Source organism: Pteropus alecto, unplaced genomic scaffold (genome assembly GCF_000325575.1).
Source record: "Pteropus alecto unplaced genomic scaffold, ASM32557v1 scaffold87, whole genome shotgun sequence".
NCBI lineage: Eukaryota > Metazoa > Chordata > Mammalia > Chiroptera > Pteropodidae > Pteropus > Pteropus alecto.
Genome location: NW_006443225.1, coordinates 3065609 through 3083945, shown reverse-complemented (window position 1 = coordinate 3083945; position 18337 = coordinate 3065609). Strand labels below are relative to the sequence as shown.

General features: G+C 34.5%; 1 protein-coding gene across 1 annotated transcript in view; it reads right to left on the bottom strand.

Moving 5' to 3' along the window:
* TGS1 (trimethylguanosine synthase 1) overlaps positions 1-18337 on the bottom strand; it is a 36366-nt gene that overhangs the window by 14084 nt on the left and 3945 nt on the right. The window contains exons 2-10 of the mRNA XM_006923970.3: positions 17174-17238; positions 14930-15099; positions 13757-14567; positions 11569-11680; positions 9958-10044; positions 7591-7765; positions 5242-5545; positions 3023-3175; positions 1287-1430 (exon numbers count right to left, since the gene is read on the bottom strand). Coding sequence (XP_006924032.1) covers positions 1287-1430; positions 3023-3175; positions 5242-5545; positions 7591-7765; positions 9958-10044; positions 11569-11680; positions 13757-14567; positions 14930-15099; positions 17174-17238 — 2021 coding nt within the window. The remainder of the gene's footprint in view (positions 1-1286; positions 1431-3022; positions 3176-5241; positions 5546-7590; positions 7766-9957; positions 10045-11568; positions 11681-13756; positions 14568-14929; positions 15100-17173; positions 17239-18337) is intronic.

The window sequence follows — 18337 nt, the reverse complement described above, 5'->3', positions numbered from 1 at the left end:
TTACTGTCATCACAGAAAACTACTGAGTAGCACTGATAAAGAACTATTGGAATACAAAAGAGGAAAAAAATCTTTAACAGCAGCAAAATGCAAAGCTTTGTAGATTCTCTAATCATTAAGTTGGGTGTATGTGTAGATGGCAACTGAGTAGAAATAAGTCTAGTGGAAATAATGGTAAATAGTGAATTCAGGGAAGACAAGAAAATAATTACTCTTCCAGAAAATATGAAAACATCTTTCATCCAGGCTTTTAGGAGGCCATATAAAGTCAGCAAATCTCATGTTCTGGAGCACGGGAAGGATTAAATAAGGGCCACAGTGCATCAGCACTGGTCTTAGCATAAATGTTGTTTCACTTTATCATTTTTTAGCTCTTATGTTATCCTTTTCAGAATCATATGCTTTCCTATTTAACATAAAAAACTTCATATAAGTTAATGAGACTCAAATGAAATTTACTGAAATGTAAGCTAAACACAGAATATAAAAATTGGGGGAAAAAAGGTGTCTTCGGAGTGCGACTTAACAAGTGACGTCTCTAACATATCACACTATACTATACTTCAAAAAGAATGGAGAAAGAACAGGGATATCAGATTCAGAAGACACTGAGTAAAATAAAAGCCCTGGGTTCACGACTCGGCTATGTCAGTTTGGGCCGACTGTTCCATTTCCTAAAGCCTTCTTTTCCCTGAGAAACGGCACACGCACTACCTACTTGACACAGTTCCTGGCAGATATACAGTAAGAGGTTTTCTTCTTTGTTGATTCCAAAGTCAAGCTACCACAAGGATGATCTAATATGTAAAAGATTTTTAGTGTCTCAAGTTAAAGTCTCCTTTAAATTAAGGTTAAACGATATCCAACGTCATGAAGATGGCTGCAAGGCTGGGACTCCCAATTTACTCCTGTTTCCTTCTAAGGAATAGTTTCCCATTTTAATACTTTTAGTTTTATATAATATTGTAATCATGGCTCCCTTAAGCAGGGTCTGTGTAATCTTAGGCAAGTTACTTCATCTCTTTATTTCTTAGTTTATCTGTGAAATGCTGATAGTAAAAGATACATTTCACAAGACTGCTGACTAAATAAATTAATACATATTAAGTACTTATACCTGTAATGATACAAAGTATATGCTTAATATATGCTAGCTATTATTTTAAATATTTGCATTAAATTATTAATTACATATTAAATTTCAGCAAAGATAAGCTGAAACAAAATGGAACATTTACTGAATAAACTGAAAATAAATTACTTTTCTTCCATTGATGGCTAATTACCTCTCTTTCCAGTTAAGGCAAACTGAATGCAATTTCCTCCGACTCCACAAAATGCGTCTACTACAATGTCACACTTGAAGGATTCACTGACCCGGCCAGCTATGTGTTCGGCGATTTTCTCAGGTGTAACTGAAAACCAGCCCTCTGCAAAAGAAGAGTATTTCTATTACGATGTTCAATTTCAAGAAGCCAAGCCAAGCATAAACATAGCAAATATTGCTATATGATATACACTTAAAAAACTTAATTTCTCTTCTCAAAAAATTACAAATAACCTAGTTTTAAAGAAAAGTTCTACAAAGCACGTAAGAAAAAGTAGTACCATTCCCATTCCCAGTTTCCAAGGAAGTAACCACCTCAATTCTGGCTTGGTTCTTCTGTAGTATATCTTCAATAACTGAATGCAATTATGATTTTTATGTTTGAAGTATTAACTATTATCCACTACGGAAAATGGAAAGTTAGCTATTCTACTTGGCCAATTCTCCAAACTCCACTGAGTTTCCCAATTATGTCATTCCTAATGGGGATGCGATGAATCAGATTTGTACTAGACACTTTGCAAAAATTCAAACATTTCTAAAGGGTTAGGAAAGCAAGGAACTGATAGCAAAAGGCTGCAAAACTGTAGGAAAAGCAGGTACTGCCCTCCTTCTTTCCCAATAGAAGAAATTTACTTTTTTCCAGAAAGATATTTCTCTGAACAAAATGGTGTACCAATTTTCCTGTTTCTTTTCTTTACCAAAACATTAAATGACTTCTCATTGCTCGAAGAATAAAAATATAAAGTTCTTTTACAGAATTAAAAACTTTTGTACTCAGTCTTATTTCTCCTAACAAATTTGTTGGCACTTTTCTCAATATATAACATTTTGTAAATAATTATAAGAGGTTCACAGACCCTGACATTGACCAGTGATCAAGACCTCCTGATTTTGACAGTTAATAAACATATAATTTAAGTAGCCCTAATATGAAAATAAGCATCAATTTGCAGAACTGACTTAAGTAAGCTGTTCAAGCACAGCAGGAAAACTTGAGAAAGAATTCAGTTTCTAGTATTAATTCATTAAATTATGTCTTTCTGCATTAGTGTTTCTTTATCAAATGTCTTTTAATCATCTATGAGTTCCTAAAAAAACAAAACAAAAAACTATCCATTCCTTTTGCTATCTATCCTAAGATGCTCTAAATACAGATTAAACCCGAGTCTGAAATTTTAAAAACACATGTAGACCCTAACTGAGACACTGTAGAAAACAAGTGGCTGTTACTCTTTGGAAAATGTCAGAGTCATGAACAACAATAAAGGCTGAGGAAGAATTCCAGATTAAAGGGAACTAAAGAAACATGAAAACTAAATGCAATACATGATCTTATGCTAGAAGAAAAACAAATGCCATGGTGAGGAACATGTCATGACTGATAAAACCAGAGTAGGGACTGTAGATTATAATATTGTAACAATGTTAAATTTATAATTTTACCACTGTTACATAAAAGTATCCTTGCTCTTAGAAAATACACACAGAAGTATTAAGGGGTAGATATTAGTTGGTAACTGGATCAGAAACACACATATACACACAGAGAATGATAAAGCAAATGTGGCAAAAATGTTAAAGAATATCTGAATCTAGGTAAAGGGGATATGAAATTTTTCTACTACTGTTGCACCTTTTCCATAAGTTTGAACTTATTTCAAAATAAAGTTAAAAATTACATATATACTTTACCTCTGTCCAATTTAATCCCATCATCAAAACGAGAGAAGAGCCTGTATCTCTGGGCCCAGTATTTTGCCAGCTTAGGAACAGCAGCTATCTCAGGAGGCAGACCAACTACCTTTTTGTCCCTCTTCTTCTTCTTCTTCTTCTTTTTAATTTCAGCTACAATAAAAGAATATACAGATGTTCACTATGAAAAAAGGACAACACAGGTGAATTTATCTAAAGTGTTGCCACATCAAATAATTACGATTTGGGACTGGGCACCAGAACATGTGTGCAATGACACACCTAGAGGAGGAGGAGGGCATAATGGAAATAGCACTGACTTCAGATTACAGCCTCTAGTTTGCTACTTATTGGCTCCCTGGGCTTGGAAAAGTAACCGAGGCTATCTAAGCTCCAATTTTCGATTTCTCGAAAGGAATGAATGAATGCATATATTTTACTTACCTACTGCATAGGATTGCTAGGAGATCTGTGGAGGTACATTTATAAAAGTTCTTAAGACACTGTCATAGTTGGTGAACTATAGAAATCCAAACATTTCCCTTCTCTTTTTTACAATAAAATTTTCCAAGGACCAATTAAGTTCTAACTCTATATTAATTATATTAATTCTCTGAACCAGCCATGACCTAGAAGTTACAGGGCCTCTGAGAAATTGAAACAGGGGTCACTAGCTCCATTTAATAGAAAAGGATGTCATTCAGAGACTGACTTTTTCTTAGACAAATGATTTTTATTAGTTTGGTTATTTGGTTATTTAGTTTCAGTTTCAAGCAGATTAGAAGATGAGAGTGCTGTCATAGCTAAATAATGACAAAAAGTGATGATGACAAATAAAACTCTATTGCATTTAAATGATCCTCAAGGATAGGACCATGTCTTAATATGGTCATCTGATTACTGCAAAGAGTTATAGGTGTCTTCAATAGCAAAATGCAATGAGAGTTTTTCAGAAGAGGGGACACTGATGTTCTGTGTGAACAACCCTAACTGTGTAAGACCATCCTGTACACAACTTAATGTTAAGTAATCCAAAGTACTAAATGCCAGAATTCCTCAGGTCATCCTGACAACTAACATCTTTCGAATGTCTCTGAGATGGTGTTATTACCCCAGGTGAGAACTACAAACACTGTAACAAAGGTGGAAGACTGGAATTTAGGAATCAAACAATCTGGTACTGTGTCCTAGCCAAGTCACTTTCTGGCTTTGTGACCTCAGGCAAACCCCTTAATTTCTTTGAGATTTAATCTCTATATTTACAGCATGGAGCTAATTCCACCTACCTCGTTAGGCTATTTTACAGGTTAAATGTGAAAAAGGCACGTGAAAGCATTTCAGAAATCTGCAAGTGTCATGTGAACATTAGTTGTACATAAAAAAACTGTACAATAAAAAATTGTTGCACAATGAAAAATTTAACTACCATATATATGCTGTTTAGAAAGGCAAAGAAGTACATGACATAGATATCACAGGTCTACATATTCATATGCACAAAGAAAAAAGGTATTTTCCTCAACACTAACTTAAGAAATCATCACAAATAATATAATTGTTCCATTAGGGCAGGTCTGAAATAAATCATCAATAAAAATGAATACTATTTCAAATAAAATTTTCTACCTTATAAAAGCTTCAATGTTCCATTGAATATTATTTTTAAATTATAAAAGAAAATTTGCTGTAAAATAAATTCAAATAGTACAAAAGGGCATAAAGTGAAAATGTTACTCTATTCTCCACTCATTATAGCTAACTACTATAAATACTTCTTTATGTCAATGTCCCACCCAAAACACAAATTACCACTACCCACAACCACTACAAAAAACCAAAAAAATTTAAAAAAGAACGATTGAAACAAAACTAAGGACATACTAAATTTCAATAGGGATAAAATGGACTGGCCACTGTTGGCCCATGGAACAGAGTGAGGTGGCAGAGACCAATTTTAATGGTATAGACAAAGGTACTTGAACAGTTTTGCCATATGCTTTACCTTTGATTTTATCATGCTCGCTCAGCCATTATCAATATGCTCCGGATGCCAAATCATAGCCATTAGCACAGTCACAGTTAATATGCCTTCTCTCAACTTAAAAATAGATAACAGTAAATTCTTAGGTATGGAAGACTACAAAGTGAAAAATGGAAAAACATATTCTAAAAAAGGCATTTATCTAAATCCATTAGCAAGCTGACGCAGTTAGTCTTACCCTCAGTTTCTACCTGAAGAGAGTCTGGCTTATCCTGAGCAGCACAATTCTCCTTATCTGTAACAGCTGCTACTATGCTGTCTCCATTTTTTTCTGTTTCAAGTTCACCAGATGATGCTACGGTGTAACACTTTTTAGGTTCTGGAATGCTCGTCACCAATGGGTCATCGTCTTTCGTAACAGACGTTTCTTGTTCCTCTGAATCACTGCTTGTGCAAGTGTCTTGTATGTTGTTATGAGAAGCTGACTCCTGTGAAGCTTCCTCATCCACTGGTTCGTTAACCCATTTTAGGAATTTTTCTACCTGAAATTAAAAGATGTTACAAGCATGGATCAATTTCAAATACACAGAACATTCCCACCTGCTTTACCATTTGTGACCTGACTGACAAGCTGTGTCACAATTATTAGCTCAAATATGTACACTGTATCATACAAGCTAATGTAAGTAATTCCAAACTAATTGTACTTTATTACCTGGACACCCCATGACCTTATTAAAGATTTCTTTAAAAGGAAGAAAATATCAGATTAAACACAAGACTATGACCTCCCTTTTATCAACTAACACTAAGAGGATAAAGCTAAACTTTTCTGGTAGCTTTCCATGAAGGCTTCTAACAATATAACTGTATTATGTGACATTACCATTACAAATCTACCTATTGTTCAGTCATTAATTTTAGCTTTCCCAATTATACAGAGCTTTGTGCAATGCCCAGATTATAATTTATGTTAAATAGTACTCAGCACCAAAGATGAACTCTAAAGAGAATTGCCAACGTGTCCATAAGAATAAAGGCTATCTTGGAAAAAATGTGAGCTGCCTTTTAATGAAGCAGTAGAGCCAGTAAAATGATTACTAAAAACTAGGTTTCTTCTATGAAATGTTAACAAGACTCAGGGTCAGATGATATATATTTCCTTGCAATCTTCTATAAAAAAATTTTTTTAAATAAAATTTTTTTCAAATTCAGTTGGCATACATATTATTTTAGTTTCAGACGTATAACATAGTGATTAGACATTTATATAACTTACAAAGTGATCACCCCAACAAATCTAGTACCCATCTGACACCATACAGTTATTACAATATCACTAAATATATTCCTCACGCTATACTTTATATCCCCATGACAACTAGAAGTAACTATAGATTTGTACTTCTTAATCACTTCCCTTTTTCACTCCCCCAATCCCTGTCCCATCTGGCAGCCATCAATTTATCTATGAGTTTGTATCTATGAGTTTGTTTCTGTTTGTTCATTTTTTTCTTTACCTTCTACATGTAAGTGAAACCAGATGGCATTTGTCTTTCTCTGACTTTGTAACAGGTCTTCATGACCTTCTGAAGAGTTAGGAAGTTAGAATTCGAGTGGTAGACAGAGATGGGCAACCACCAAGAATCTTTTAAGGGGACTGTGACTGTACATCAATCGGATATCTAAGGACACATAAGCAACGTGAATGCTATCACATCCAGCACATTATATAAAGTCCTATAGGATGACTGAACTGATACTGGGAAATCTGTTCCAGATACAACTAGGGCCAATAAAATATTAAAATATCACTAGGACCAAACGATCTGAAATATAATAAAAATAAAACCAGCTATAAATGTGTAGCATATTTTGGAAGAAGAGTCAAGTTAGGATACTGTACACAAGGGGAAAAACAAAGTCATCATGGAGTCTGGATTTTGTTCTGTTGACTTAAAAGAGCTGCTGGAGATGTGACTGATACAAAAGTTCTGCTCAGTAGAAGGTGCTCTTTTCTATAAGAGAGAAGGATCACTCAACGAACCAAGCAAAAGCAATTTTAATTCCTCCTGTTTCCCAGGTAGTTGAAGGACAGGTACAGCAAAGTCCAGAAGTGGGGATATGAATATTTTCGTTAACAGTGTGAATCACTAAACTAGCCTTGAGTCTGTGTCAACAGGATGAACTTGTTAGTGCAAAGAAGAACTGATCACCTTTAGATAACCTCAAAATTAAGGACTACAATAAAAGCTGTTTTGGACATTGGAATTCCAGGATCTTGTTTAGCCTAACACAGATGAGAAATTTCCATTGTCCGTTACTTCACACACAAGGTAATTTAGCTATGTGTCTGCCCAGACACTGCTACTTTGTAGTTTCTAACATCCTCTTTTCATACTACTCCCAACTTAAATCGTTTTCAAATTTAGTTCACACAAGCTTCCTTTGTGAATCAAGTGGAAAAGAATTGTAGGTATCCTTATATCTGGTAGAAACAGGGTTCTCATTTGAAAACAATAATTTTAAGGTGTCAAGCTCACAAAATGAAATTCTACCTGTAAATTGAAACAAAATTTATACATACCTTACTCAAAGCTTTGCTTTTCTTGAAACATGTTTTTTCTGACTCTTCAGTAAAGAAAATGTGTTTGTTTTTCATATTTATTTGTCTTCTCATGTCCAAGAACTTTGACTTATACTTGACATTCTTCTGTAGATACCCGACCTGCCTATGACTGAAATTTGAAATTCCACCATATCTGTGACCAAATCAAAAGAAGTTGACTTAAATCTTAAGTTCTGAGTTTGTTTCCTTATATAAAAAGAAAATAAAACTAATGATTTTCAGTATTTTTCTATTCGAAGCTGTTATTTTACTTTCATTTTTCTAAATTATGAAAATTATCGAATAGTTCAAAATCCAGAAGTGTAAGGTCTAGCCTGTACGTTAATTCTCAAGTAAATGCGAAACACCCAAGTTGGGAATATCAACATACCTTATATACAGCAGAACGTAGAAATGACATAGTAAACATGTAATAAAGAAACATCAGGAAAATCTAACCCTACTGCAGTTGGAGAATTATAATTTTTCCTCATGATGATGCGATGCCAAAGCTCCTTGCTCCTTACACATATCTGGATATGTTCGTATTATTTCAAAAGTGGTCACTAAATTCGTTACCTAAATCAATCTGAACTCACCAAAAAAGAAAACCTCTATTATCAAAGTAATTAGAGTATGTCTTTGAATCTAACCATCTACACTTTTTCAGTCCCAAAAGATATATATCTGCTATGAAGCTTTCTTTAACTGCCTCTCCTACAGACTATTAGACATTTAGAGTGTAACATACAATTTAGCACTTATAAACTCTTAAACAGTTTGGTTTTAAATGTCAGGTGATATCTTCTAGCCATATTAAAAACCTGTTCATAAAGGGTATCTTATCCTACCCTTTTAAGTAGAACTGGGTACTCTAAATAGGGGGAGAATAGTTAAGTTAAATACCAGGTAACACAACCAATCTCTATGAGTGTATTCTAACAAGAGCTACTTAAGTAATTTCTCAGTAAAATTACATGTGGGTAGAAATAAATTCTGCCAGGAATTTAAATGTGGCAATATCAAGAAAACCTTTTATATTACTAATCTTTAAGATATTTAGCCTTAATTATGAGCATGTATTTCTGAACTAACTTGGATTCAAATTAGATCAACTTATGTCCTTTGCTTGCTGACCTCATAATGTATAGATATCCATTAAAGTTTCACAACTAACAAAACATGTCTCAACGCCTAGAAATATCAAAGACCTTAACCTTGATTTAAATCAAGGTGCAAGCTGACATAATAATAGGTCTTCAGTGTGCCTTAAGTACGCAGTTTAGTCTTGTCTTCATGTCATATGCATAAGCTCTTCCGTTTCCTTATATTTAATGTTTGGGCACTTAATCCCAGAGAACTCTAATACTATCTCTACAGAAAAGTTCATAGCAGCTTTATCTGTAATAGCAAAATACCACACATAGTCCAAATGTCCTTTGATAGGTAAATGATTGGAGAAATTAAGGTACACCCATACAATGGAATACTATTTAGCAATAAGAAGGAAGAGCTATTGGTACATGCAATAACCTGGGGTACCTCAAAGGCATATTCTTAGGTCTTAGGAAGCAATCAATCTAGCTGTACATACGAAATGGTCAATTAAACATACGGCTCCGCTAAAAGGATCAGGTAAATGTACTGATAAGGCATGGCGTTCATGGTATACTGTTGAGGGAAAAAAACAAGCTGCAGACTATGTACAGTATGATTCCATTTTTGTATTTTTATAAAAAGGGAATAAGATGTATGTATATGTATACAATCATAAAAACACACATGAATAAGTTAGGAAGGATATATGCCTATCTCTGGAGAATGATTTGAAGAATTTTCACTCTTTGTTACTTCTGTTTTGTTTGAGTTTTACTACTTTCATAATAAAAAAGAAAAAAGGTTACTTTATATTTGAACTTTTCAGGCTTGTTCATGATATACTTTAGATATACAGAGGTATGTTAGACCCTAGGTGAGGAGAGAACCATGTTTAAAATTCTCGAGAACTGAGCTTGAACCCCTTCTCCAGGAAATGATGTGATCGTGACCAAGTAAAAACCTCTGTGAGCTGCGGCTGCTTTATCTCTGAAATTGGAATAGCAACACTGGATTGCTATGAAGCACAACTGAGTTAATATATGTGAATACATCAAATGTAGGGTGATATATTCAAAATTCTTAGTAACAAGAGAGGTTAGTGTTTTAATTGTAATATCTCAAATGCTATAAAATATCTAATTGTTATTAGCTATCTGAATATCAGATAGATATCAGATAGAGAGCTTTAGGATAGCAAAAGCTTAAAGTAAGGTTTAAAGACAACAGCATTTATGTATAATTAATTACTTTTGTCCTGAGCCATGCTTGAATCCTAGAAGGGAACCATTGTCATCAAAGTCTGAATCTGGGTTTTCTTCAATGTCCAGTTCATGGCTAAACAAAAAAAACAAAAAGGTAAACAGTGATGACGCATTACCTCCAGAGCCCACCAGTTCAGGCAAATACCAAAAGTACATATAAACCAACCTATGCAAACTTTCCCATCGCAACATTCGACCATAGTTTACAAATCCAGAAAGATAGGAAGAGTACTTTATTTAGGATTTTCCCAATGAGACAAAGTACCTAGAAGTGATTGGCACACAGCAATAAGCATTCTAATCTCAAACCATGTCAAGTAATTATCTCTATTCCTGAACATGGAACAAATACGATCTCTCCATTTTCTTTTGGAAAAACACCAGTAAAAGCTGTAGTCTTAAACTAATCTGCTAGAGACAGATCTCATTTTTTTTTTTCCCAGAAAAACAAACAAGGAAACATTTGAGAAGTATTTACCCAACCAAAACATTACAAAAGAAAAAATATTAAGAATACGGCTGTGATACAGTGATATTAAGTAACCCAGGATCATCCACCTATTGGGGATAACTTCTAATGCTCCCTACTTCCTGGGCGACAGTAACAAGTAAACGAATGTGGCGAGAGCTCATTTTGACAAATTAATTACACTCACTGAACATTTACGTACTGGGTCCCAGGAATGTAAGTACATCCACTATCTGCCTCAGGGAACTAGCGGGAACTAATGGAGCAGTTAACTAGCAATGTCTACCATGCAGAAGGAACCCAGCAGAGGTATACTTTTATGTACTTAGTTGCTGAGCCTCTAAAGCTTGCTCACTGTTTTTTAGAACCTGTATAGAACATAAAAGTCTTATGTGGAGCACTCATACTTTGCCACTGAAATGAAATGTTTCCAGTTAACATCCAAAATTCTGTAATGTCCATCCTTTTCTTGTATTTTATTGCATTAGCATTTAACTATATCCTACCTTACATTATTCTCTAATTGTTTAATTACATGTATTAATGGTATACTAGAAAGAGTGCTATCTCTGAAAGTTGGACTGGGCTACAGAGCTGCCATTGTTGCTATGTAACCCTGGGCAAGGGATTTATCCTTGCTCTGTCTCAGCATTCCCACTTATAGAATGAGAGCATTAGATGTGACATACCTGATGTTTATTTTATCAATAAAATTCTATGATAATATATATCCAGACTTTTGAAAAAAAATTTAGAGCTTCCTTGAGAAAGAGATTTGGGAAAAAAAAAAAATCAGAACTTCCTTGAGAAAGAGAGACCCTACCTACTTACATATTACTAGTTACTAGCTATCATCCATTGGTAGCTACTAAGCGTCAGATGTATTATAGGCTAGTTCCAGTCTTCCCAATGATGTCATAAAAAGGGCACTGGTTCCATTTTACCGATTAAAAAAATCGTGGCAGAGTAAGACACAGAGCTGGGATTTGACCATGCTCCAAAGCCCATGGTCTTCCCAGTATGCCTTGTTTCTTCTCACAGGATTAGTAGTGTTGTAATGTAACGAGCACTCATGGATAGAGTGCTTATGCTAACATATTCTAGAGAGAAAAGTAACATGCAACTTGCCTCCTCTTAAGTTTGCTTGGCTTACGTTCAGGTGGATCGTCTTCACTCTCTTCTCCATCAATACCAGTGGGGTGTGCTCTTTCTTTGATTGTGTTTGAAGATTCCTGTGAATCTAGAGGCAGAGATATTACAGTGGATTTCCCCCCTTGGTTTCAAGACTCTTCTGCCATTTGCAAAGGCGACTGAAATACTTTGGTGCCTTTCCTGTAATTAACTGTATGTGCATCAGACAAACTGCCAGACCACATCTACCTAATCTTATATCTACATGCAGAGTTTGAGCATAAAAAATTGGAGCTATATCTATTAAAGTTTAAAAGTTTCTATGATGTAACTACTTTAAAAAGTGAACTAAAACTGTTTATTCCTGATAGCTGTCCAAAACTACACATATTAATCCACGAAGTTACCTTTGTCATAGCTGTTATCACATTTTGATGGAATTTTCATCTAAATGACTCTAAAGGCAGCAAAACACTAATTAAAATTTTTTCTTTTTAAAGAAGCAAATGCATTTACTTGTCTCTAATATAGCTCTCAAATGAATAACAGAAGTAACAGAAAGATAAACACCACCATTTAAAAAGAGTATTTTTAACCTGTTGCAGCATCAACTGAGGTACATGTCTGTCTTTGTTCTATATTTTCTCAGACTGGAAAAAGTAGGTGAATGGGACTAGAAGTGGAAAAGTATCTATAATATAGATGGTGGGAAGCTTTGACTGTGTGGAAACAGACTATTTCAGGAGAGCATCCAACCACAAACAGTAGAAAAAATAGAGAGAAATGCACTATATATTTTATGTTTTGATCTCGAGGGAGAATATAAAACAAATCAAAGTCTAGAATTCTCAAATTGATCCTAATGGCAGTCATGCTGGAGCTAATTACAGAAATAGCCAATTATATACATAATTAAGGGAACAGGCAATAGAATAGCAATGATCAATTTATACACATAGCTTAGGAAACAGGCAATAGAAGACAGAGCTTTTACTATGTTTGACAAAGAAAAAAGTAGGAAGATTATTAAATATATTAACACAAAGAAATAAATAGGGGCCAATGCACTGACTAATATACATATTTCTGGTTTTATTGTCTAAATAAGTACAGAAAGTAATCAAGAGAATATTGAAGAATTATCAAAAGGCTAATATAAAAAAATCACATAAAAATGATAACAATAACAGCAAAATAGAAAGGAATGAGAATATCATACTGAAGTTAAGCTCCATTATAAGAGTACTGAGAAAAGAGAAATAAAAAAGTAGACAGAGCTCGTTAGTAACTCTCTAAAGGAAACTCTCAACTAGATGAAGTAAGGTCTGCGACTTGAGATGAGTAAAGTAAACCTAAGTATTAAGTAAAAGGCCAAGACTGTTTGCTTCATATAGGAAAAAGGCTGAGAAGTGCCTAAGAATCAGACTTCTGGCAAGGATGCCAAAGTAGCATGTTAGTGCGCTTCAGGAAAAATCCTAAAGTTCTAAAAATTTCCTCCTCTCCCGTTTTCTTGGTGCCATCAGTTGGTAGTGCCCTTCTCCCTAGCAAGCGCATTCTTAGCCACCCTATTCCACCTTCTCTTAACACTGGCTTTCCTTAATTCTGACAGTAGTATCAGTCTGTATGGCAAAATTTTTTTAAATCACTCAGGCAGGAGTCAACCAAGTTCCTTATACTGAATATTTTATGAGAGTCTTGAAATCAACCCTAAAAGTCAGAAGTTAATATTATCAGTCCCTGTTGAGATTCCCTGCAGAGCAAGACTTCGCTTGTCTCAACTGAATTCCAGAAATGATTCCTACTCATATTTGCCTAATGTCAAATGTCTGCTCTCCATCACTCTTTAACATGCCTCCATTTGCTCTAGAGAAGCTTGGACATTCCAAACTCACTCTAAATTAGATTTCTAAAGGGATTTCCAACTTATAATTTATTGGTCACCAAGGAGTAAAAGGAAGGAATACTTTTGAGAACTCTGTGCAAAGATTTTTTTTTATTTATATAAAAGGGTAATAAACAACTTGTGATATAAAAATAAGGATTAAATAATTCCATTTTTCATTCATACTATAAAATGTAGTTGGCGTTATTTAACTCTACCATAAAGGATTGATGTTACTTATTTTGCTAAATAGAGTCCTTTAGTTAATGATTACTTAGTAGGATAAATCTTGTTCAATCTTACCCTGAGCTGGTTGGTTTGTGTCTCTGTTTCCAGACACGTTGCTTTCCTTGGTTCCTCCATTACTTGGTTCACCTTGGCCAGATGCAGGGCATTCTCTTTTGCTGTCAACTTCACTGAGCCACTGATGTCCATCAGAACTTAAAGAGGAATCTAACTGGCTCTGTTCTACTTTCTCTGAATTCAGATTTAGGTTACTAATTCCATTCAGCATTTCATTATGATCTTTATCACTTGAACTAGAGCTTATGCTACCAATTAATGAAGGCGGAAAAGATAGTAAGTCTGCTTTCATGCAGTTTTCATCTTCCTCGTTGTCAACTTCTGTTTTAGAGTCACAAGTATTTGTATTGCAGCTTTGCGAGGCATCAAAAGTCCAACCTTGAGCATCCCAATACTGAAATTGTTCCAAGTAATGCCAATAAAGTTGACTATAATGTTGTTCCCATTCTTCCTTTGTACCAGGAACATTCCACGGTTCAGAACACAGTGTTTGATCTGGGTGGTTTTCTTGCCAGCTTTGCCATAATAGTCCTACACCATATTCATTCCAGTACTTTTCCCATTTCTCTGTAATTTCTAGCTTTGGAGTTAAGGTATTTTCAATAGGCAGGTTTTCAGTTTCAATGTCTTTTTTGATTTGAAGTTCATTCGTTCTGGTGTTCTCATGCTGTTCAATCGAAGATGGATCATCTGAAGACAAAATGTCATCTTCATATTCTTGTCTCCAAGATTCTTTGATAATTTCATTTAAGTACTTCTTTTGATGTTTTTTCTTTTTCATTTTAACTTTATTTCTAGTATTCATAGTCACCTGTATAAGATAAATAGTTGAATATAAATGCACTTCATAAACTGAAAGAGAAAGTAAAACCGAAATCTATTTTGACATTAAATTAAACAAAATACCCTCAATTACACCCCCTTCTCTGACCTGGGCCTTTAGTTACACAAACAAGGGAATCTTCCTAAGTTTCCAAGAGGAGAAAAAAAAAAAAAAAATCACACGGGGACATATCACAACTTCCAGTTTTAGTTAATTATAAATATGTATATTGAAAGAGAGATGGGGTCCTCTAATTCACAAATGCATTAGATTTGGGATAAAAAAATTCTATGTGACATTTTATGAAGAAAACTAAGAAACAGAAATAATAAAAGTAAATTAATACTTACCTCAAAATTCTTGTGTGTAGACTTCCCACCAAACTGAAGTGGCAGTCCCATACTTCTCATGAGTTCAGCCTCAGAATCAAGTTTACTTTCATCTAGGCCTATGTCTTTGCTATCACATGATTGTGCAGTGCCATGGGAAGGACCCCCTTCCTCTTCTGGGGTTTGGTCTCCTACAGACAGCATTTGTTAGCTTATTTTTAGAGAAAATTTAGATGCAAGTTTTATCATTTTAATGAAGAACCTGAGACCCAGAGCTATTACATGACTTACCAAAAGTAAAGGCATATAAATGTTAAAATTTTTAAGGGGAAGAAAAAAAAGAAAATAATTGATGGTAATATGGACTAGTACAACCACGGCCAACTAAGAATCGAGAAAATGTCTGGTCTGGCTCTGCCTGCCACCACCATGCAGCTGCCCATTCAGCTTAAACTTCCTGAGCACATCTGCAGTGCTGGGAATAAGAGGGAACACAGAGGAGTAACCATAAAACATATTTCCCTTTTCACATCCCTTATGTGCAATAAAACTGAACTAGATCAGTGAATTAAAAATGATGATTTGTGAGTTCTTTTAGGAGCTTTTAATAAGACAGTTGAGAGGAACATCTTTAGGTTCCTCATGGGTGCTTCAATCACAACTGGATTTACACCCTGGGACTTTATGGGAGAGTTGATTTAATGAAAGTCTTCTGCTATTAAAAGTCTGAAATCCACTGAACTGGAATATGCTTTCAAGAGCCCTGATTCTAGGTCTTAGAGAAAATCTGTTTTATTATAACAAAACAAGTTTTATTTCATTCTAATATGGTTATCTAAAAGTAGACCATACCACTAATTGGCAAATGCCATTCAAGTGCTCTATTAACAGTCTGAATGTGAGATAAAATAATTATATATTAGCAGACTCAATTAGGGCTGAGCAGCACTCTAGCTAAATGATCTTAGGCAATAGAACAGTGAGTCTTACATAGCAAAAATGGAAACTGAAAAAAAAAAAAGAAATCTTATGTGCACAAATTTTACTAAAAGAAAGAGAGAAAAGAGATACCTATCTAAATAGGGAGATCCATTCACCATTCCTCAATGAAAGCTCAGGAGAGAGCAAAATAGGAAAAAGAATCAGCTAAGTTTTATGCTTCTCTCATGGCATGCATTTCTTATGTTTGCTGGAAGCCTAGTGTCTAAAGAAATCATATTTGTACTACATAACACTGGAACACCAACCAAACATTTCATCTAGTGTGCAACTGAAGAAAACGGTTAATGGATTTTCAAGGGTAATTGACACACTACTTGTGCTGGTTTTAGCCTGTAATTCATGCTGCAGTTTTTCCTGTGTCTAAAGAAACATAAAAGATCTGTGTGGAAAGGACAAATGCGGTCCTGGTAGGGAAATGTGAGAGAGACTAAGATGGTTTTCAGGTAACCACGTGAGGCTCAAAGTTTAGAACAAACTCTATTTGTCATTTGGTAAACTTAACCCAGATTGTGGCCTCTTTACTTCAGGCAAAAGACCACGAATGTGCACTTGGAATTTGTCTTGAATCATTTATCTAAACAAGTCTTTAAAGTATTTAAATAAAGAGGCCATTAGATTGAGATGGCTCTAATGCCATAGTAACCTACCCAAACAACTCGAAACTTAAGCCACAGTCAATGTACAAACTGAGAAAGTGAAACTTAACAATCAATCACAAACAGCCAACTAGGCTTTCCCAGTTAGCCTTAATTAAGGCTCAAACTATGGCCAATCAAAATTTCCTTGTTTTGCTTCTGCATCTTCTCTATAAAAACTCCTCCTATAACTCCTGCTGGCAGGGCACCCCAACCACCTCTGATTTGGTGCTGCCTGATTTGAATCAATGTATGTTCAAGTAAACTCTTGAAAAAAAAATTTTAATGTGCCTCAGTTTATCTTTTAGAACAATAAAATTTCACTGAAGAAACTATATGTTCTCTACTTTTCAGCGCTTCAAATTTCAGGTTGCTTTTATCTAATGGCAACAACTCGGGAAGGAATGTACACGGGGCAAAAGAGGTACCTCGAGTCCATACAGGAGCTAGCTATAGTAAAGATATTATCTGCTTTGATAGGGATTTTGGAATCATGTTATAGTAAACAATAAAGACTGTTTATGACTACAGGATTACTTGCCATTTATAATATCTGATGCTAAGAAATTAGTATAGTATCACGGTTAATTTTAGCAAAAAAGCGTTATATGGTTTTATACAGTATTACCTGCATTGCTGTCATTGCCTTTAACATAGTAGCCTTTTAATCCCAAATTGCACAATTTTCGATCTCTGCGAAACAAATTAAACAGTCAATATTGAAAAAAATTGAACTAAATTTAGAGACAAAATAAGTTCAAGGCAACATAGATTAATTAATAAAAAGGTTAAGGAAAAGAAAGCGATCTGTTAATACATTTTCCTCATCTGTAATACAGAGGTAATAATACATATCTCATGGGTTGTCACAGGGTTGACACTATCTGTAAAACACTATATACTACGTAGCAAGCATTTATAATTATAACTACTAATAATTAAAATCAAATGGTATTCTGGGTATTGAGGGAAGAATCCAATCCTTATGATAAACAATGGAAGGTTCTCTATACTTCCTGTAAGTGAGCATAAAAGTGGAAAGATTTATCTCACATATAAATCCATAGGCAAACCCCCAGTCCACCTGCAAATAGCCCAAATTATCCATTGCCTGCCTAGTAAACAAGATATTCATGGTCCAAGGAAAGGTTGTTTGGGTACTAACATAAAATGAAGTTCTTATTTATATATTTTATCAAACTGAAACATAAATCAAGATAAAATAATTCAGTCTCAATGACTTTTAAAAACTGTGAATGGTTAAACTTCTCTTTACATACCCACCTCTAAATTTTTTTCTTTATCTACTAAGATCGGAAATAATATAACCAAAATAAACCTAACGGAACACTTAAAAAAAGGGGAAGGGAGGTTGCTATTATTATCTTCCTAGTGGTAGATAGTATAAGCTCCATCATAACTGCCACAATAAGACCATCTGCAAGAAATAGTTAATACTACTTTTCTAATGGAGCTATGATATATTCAACAACATAAAATTGTATACTTGATATATTTCATATCCTCCTATTTTTTGATACTTTATAAAATGCAAAGTAGGCGATGACTCATAGTGGGAAAGTAATCAGGGGTGAGGGAAAGAAGTATAAATGTGCTTTGGTAGTATGTTCTATTTCCTGTCTTTGAGGTGAGGTGTACAAATAATCTTAGATAGTATGAAAATCAACTATTAATTACTGAGAAGTTACTTGGCACCCATGCTAATGCTAATTTTCTGTTTTCTGCTGCTTGATACTGATCTTTCAGTTTAATAATATATTATAGAATTTTG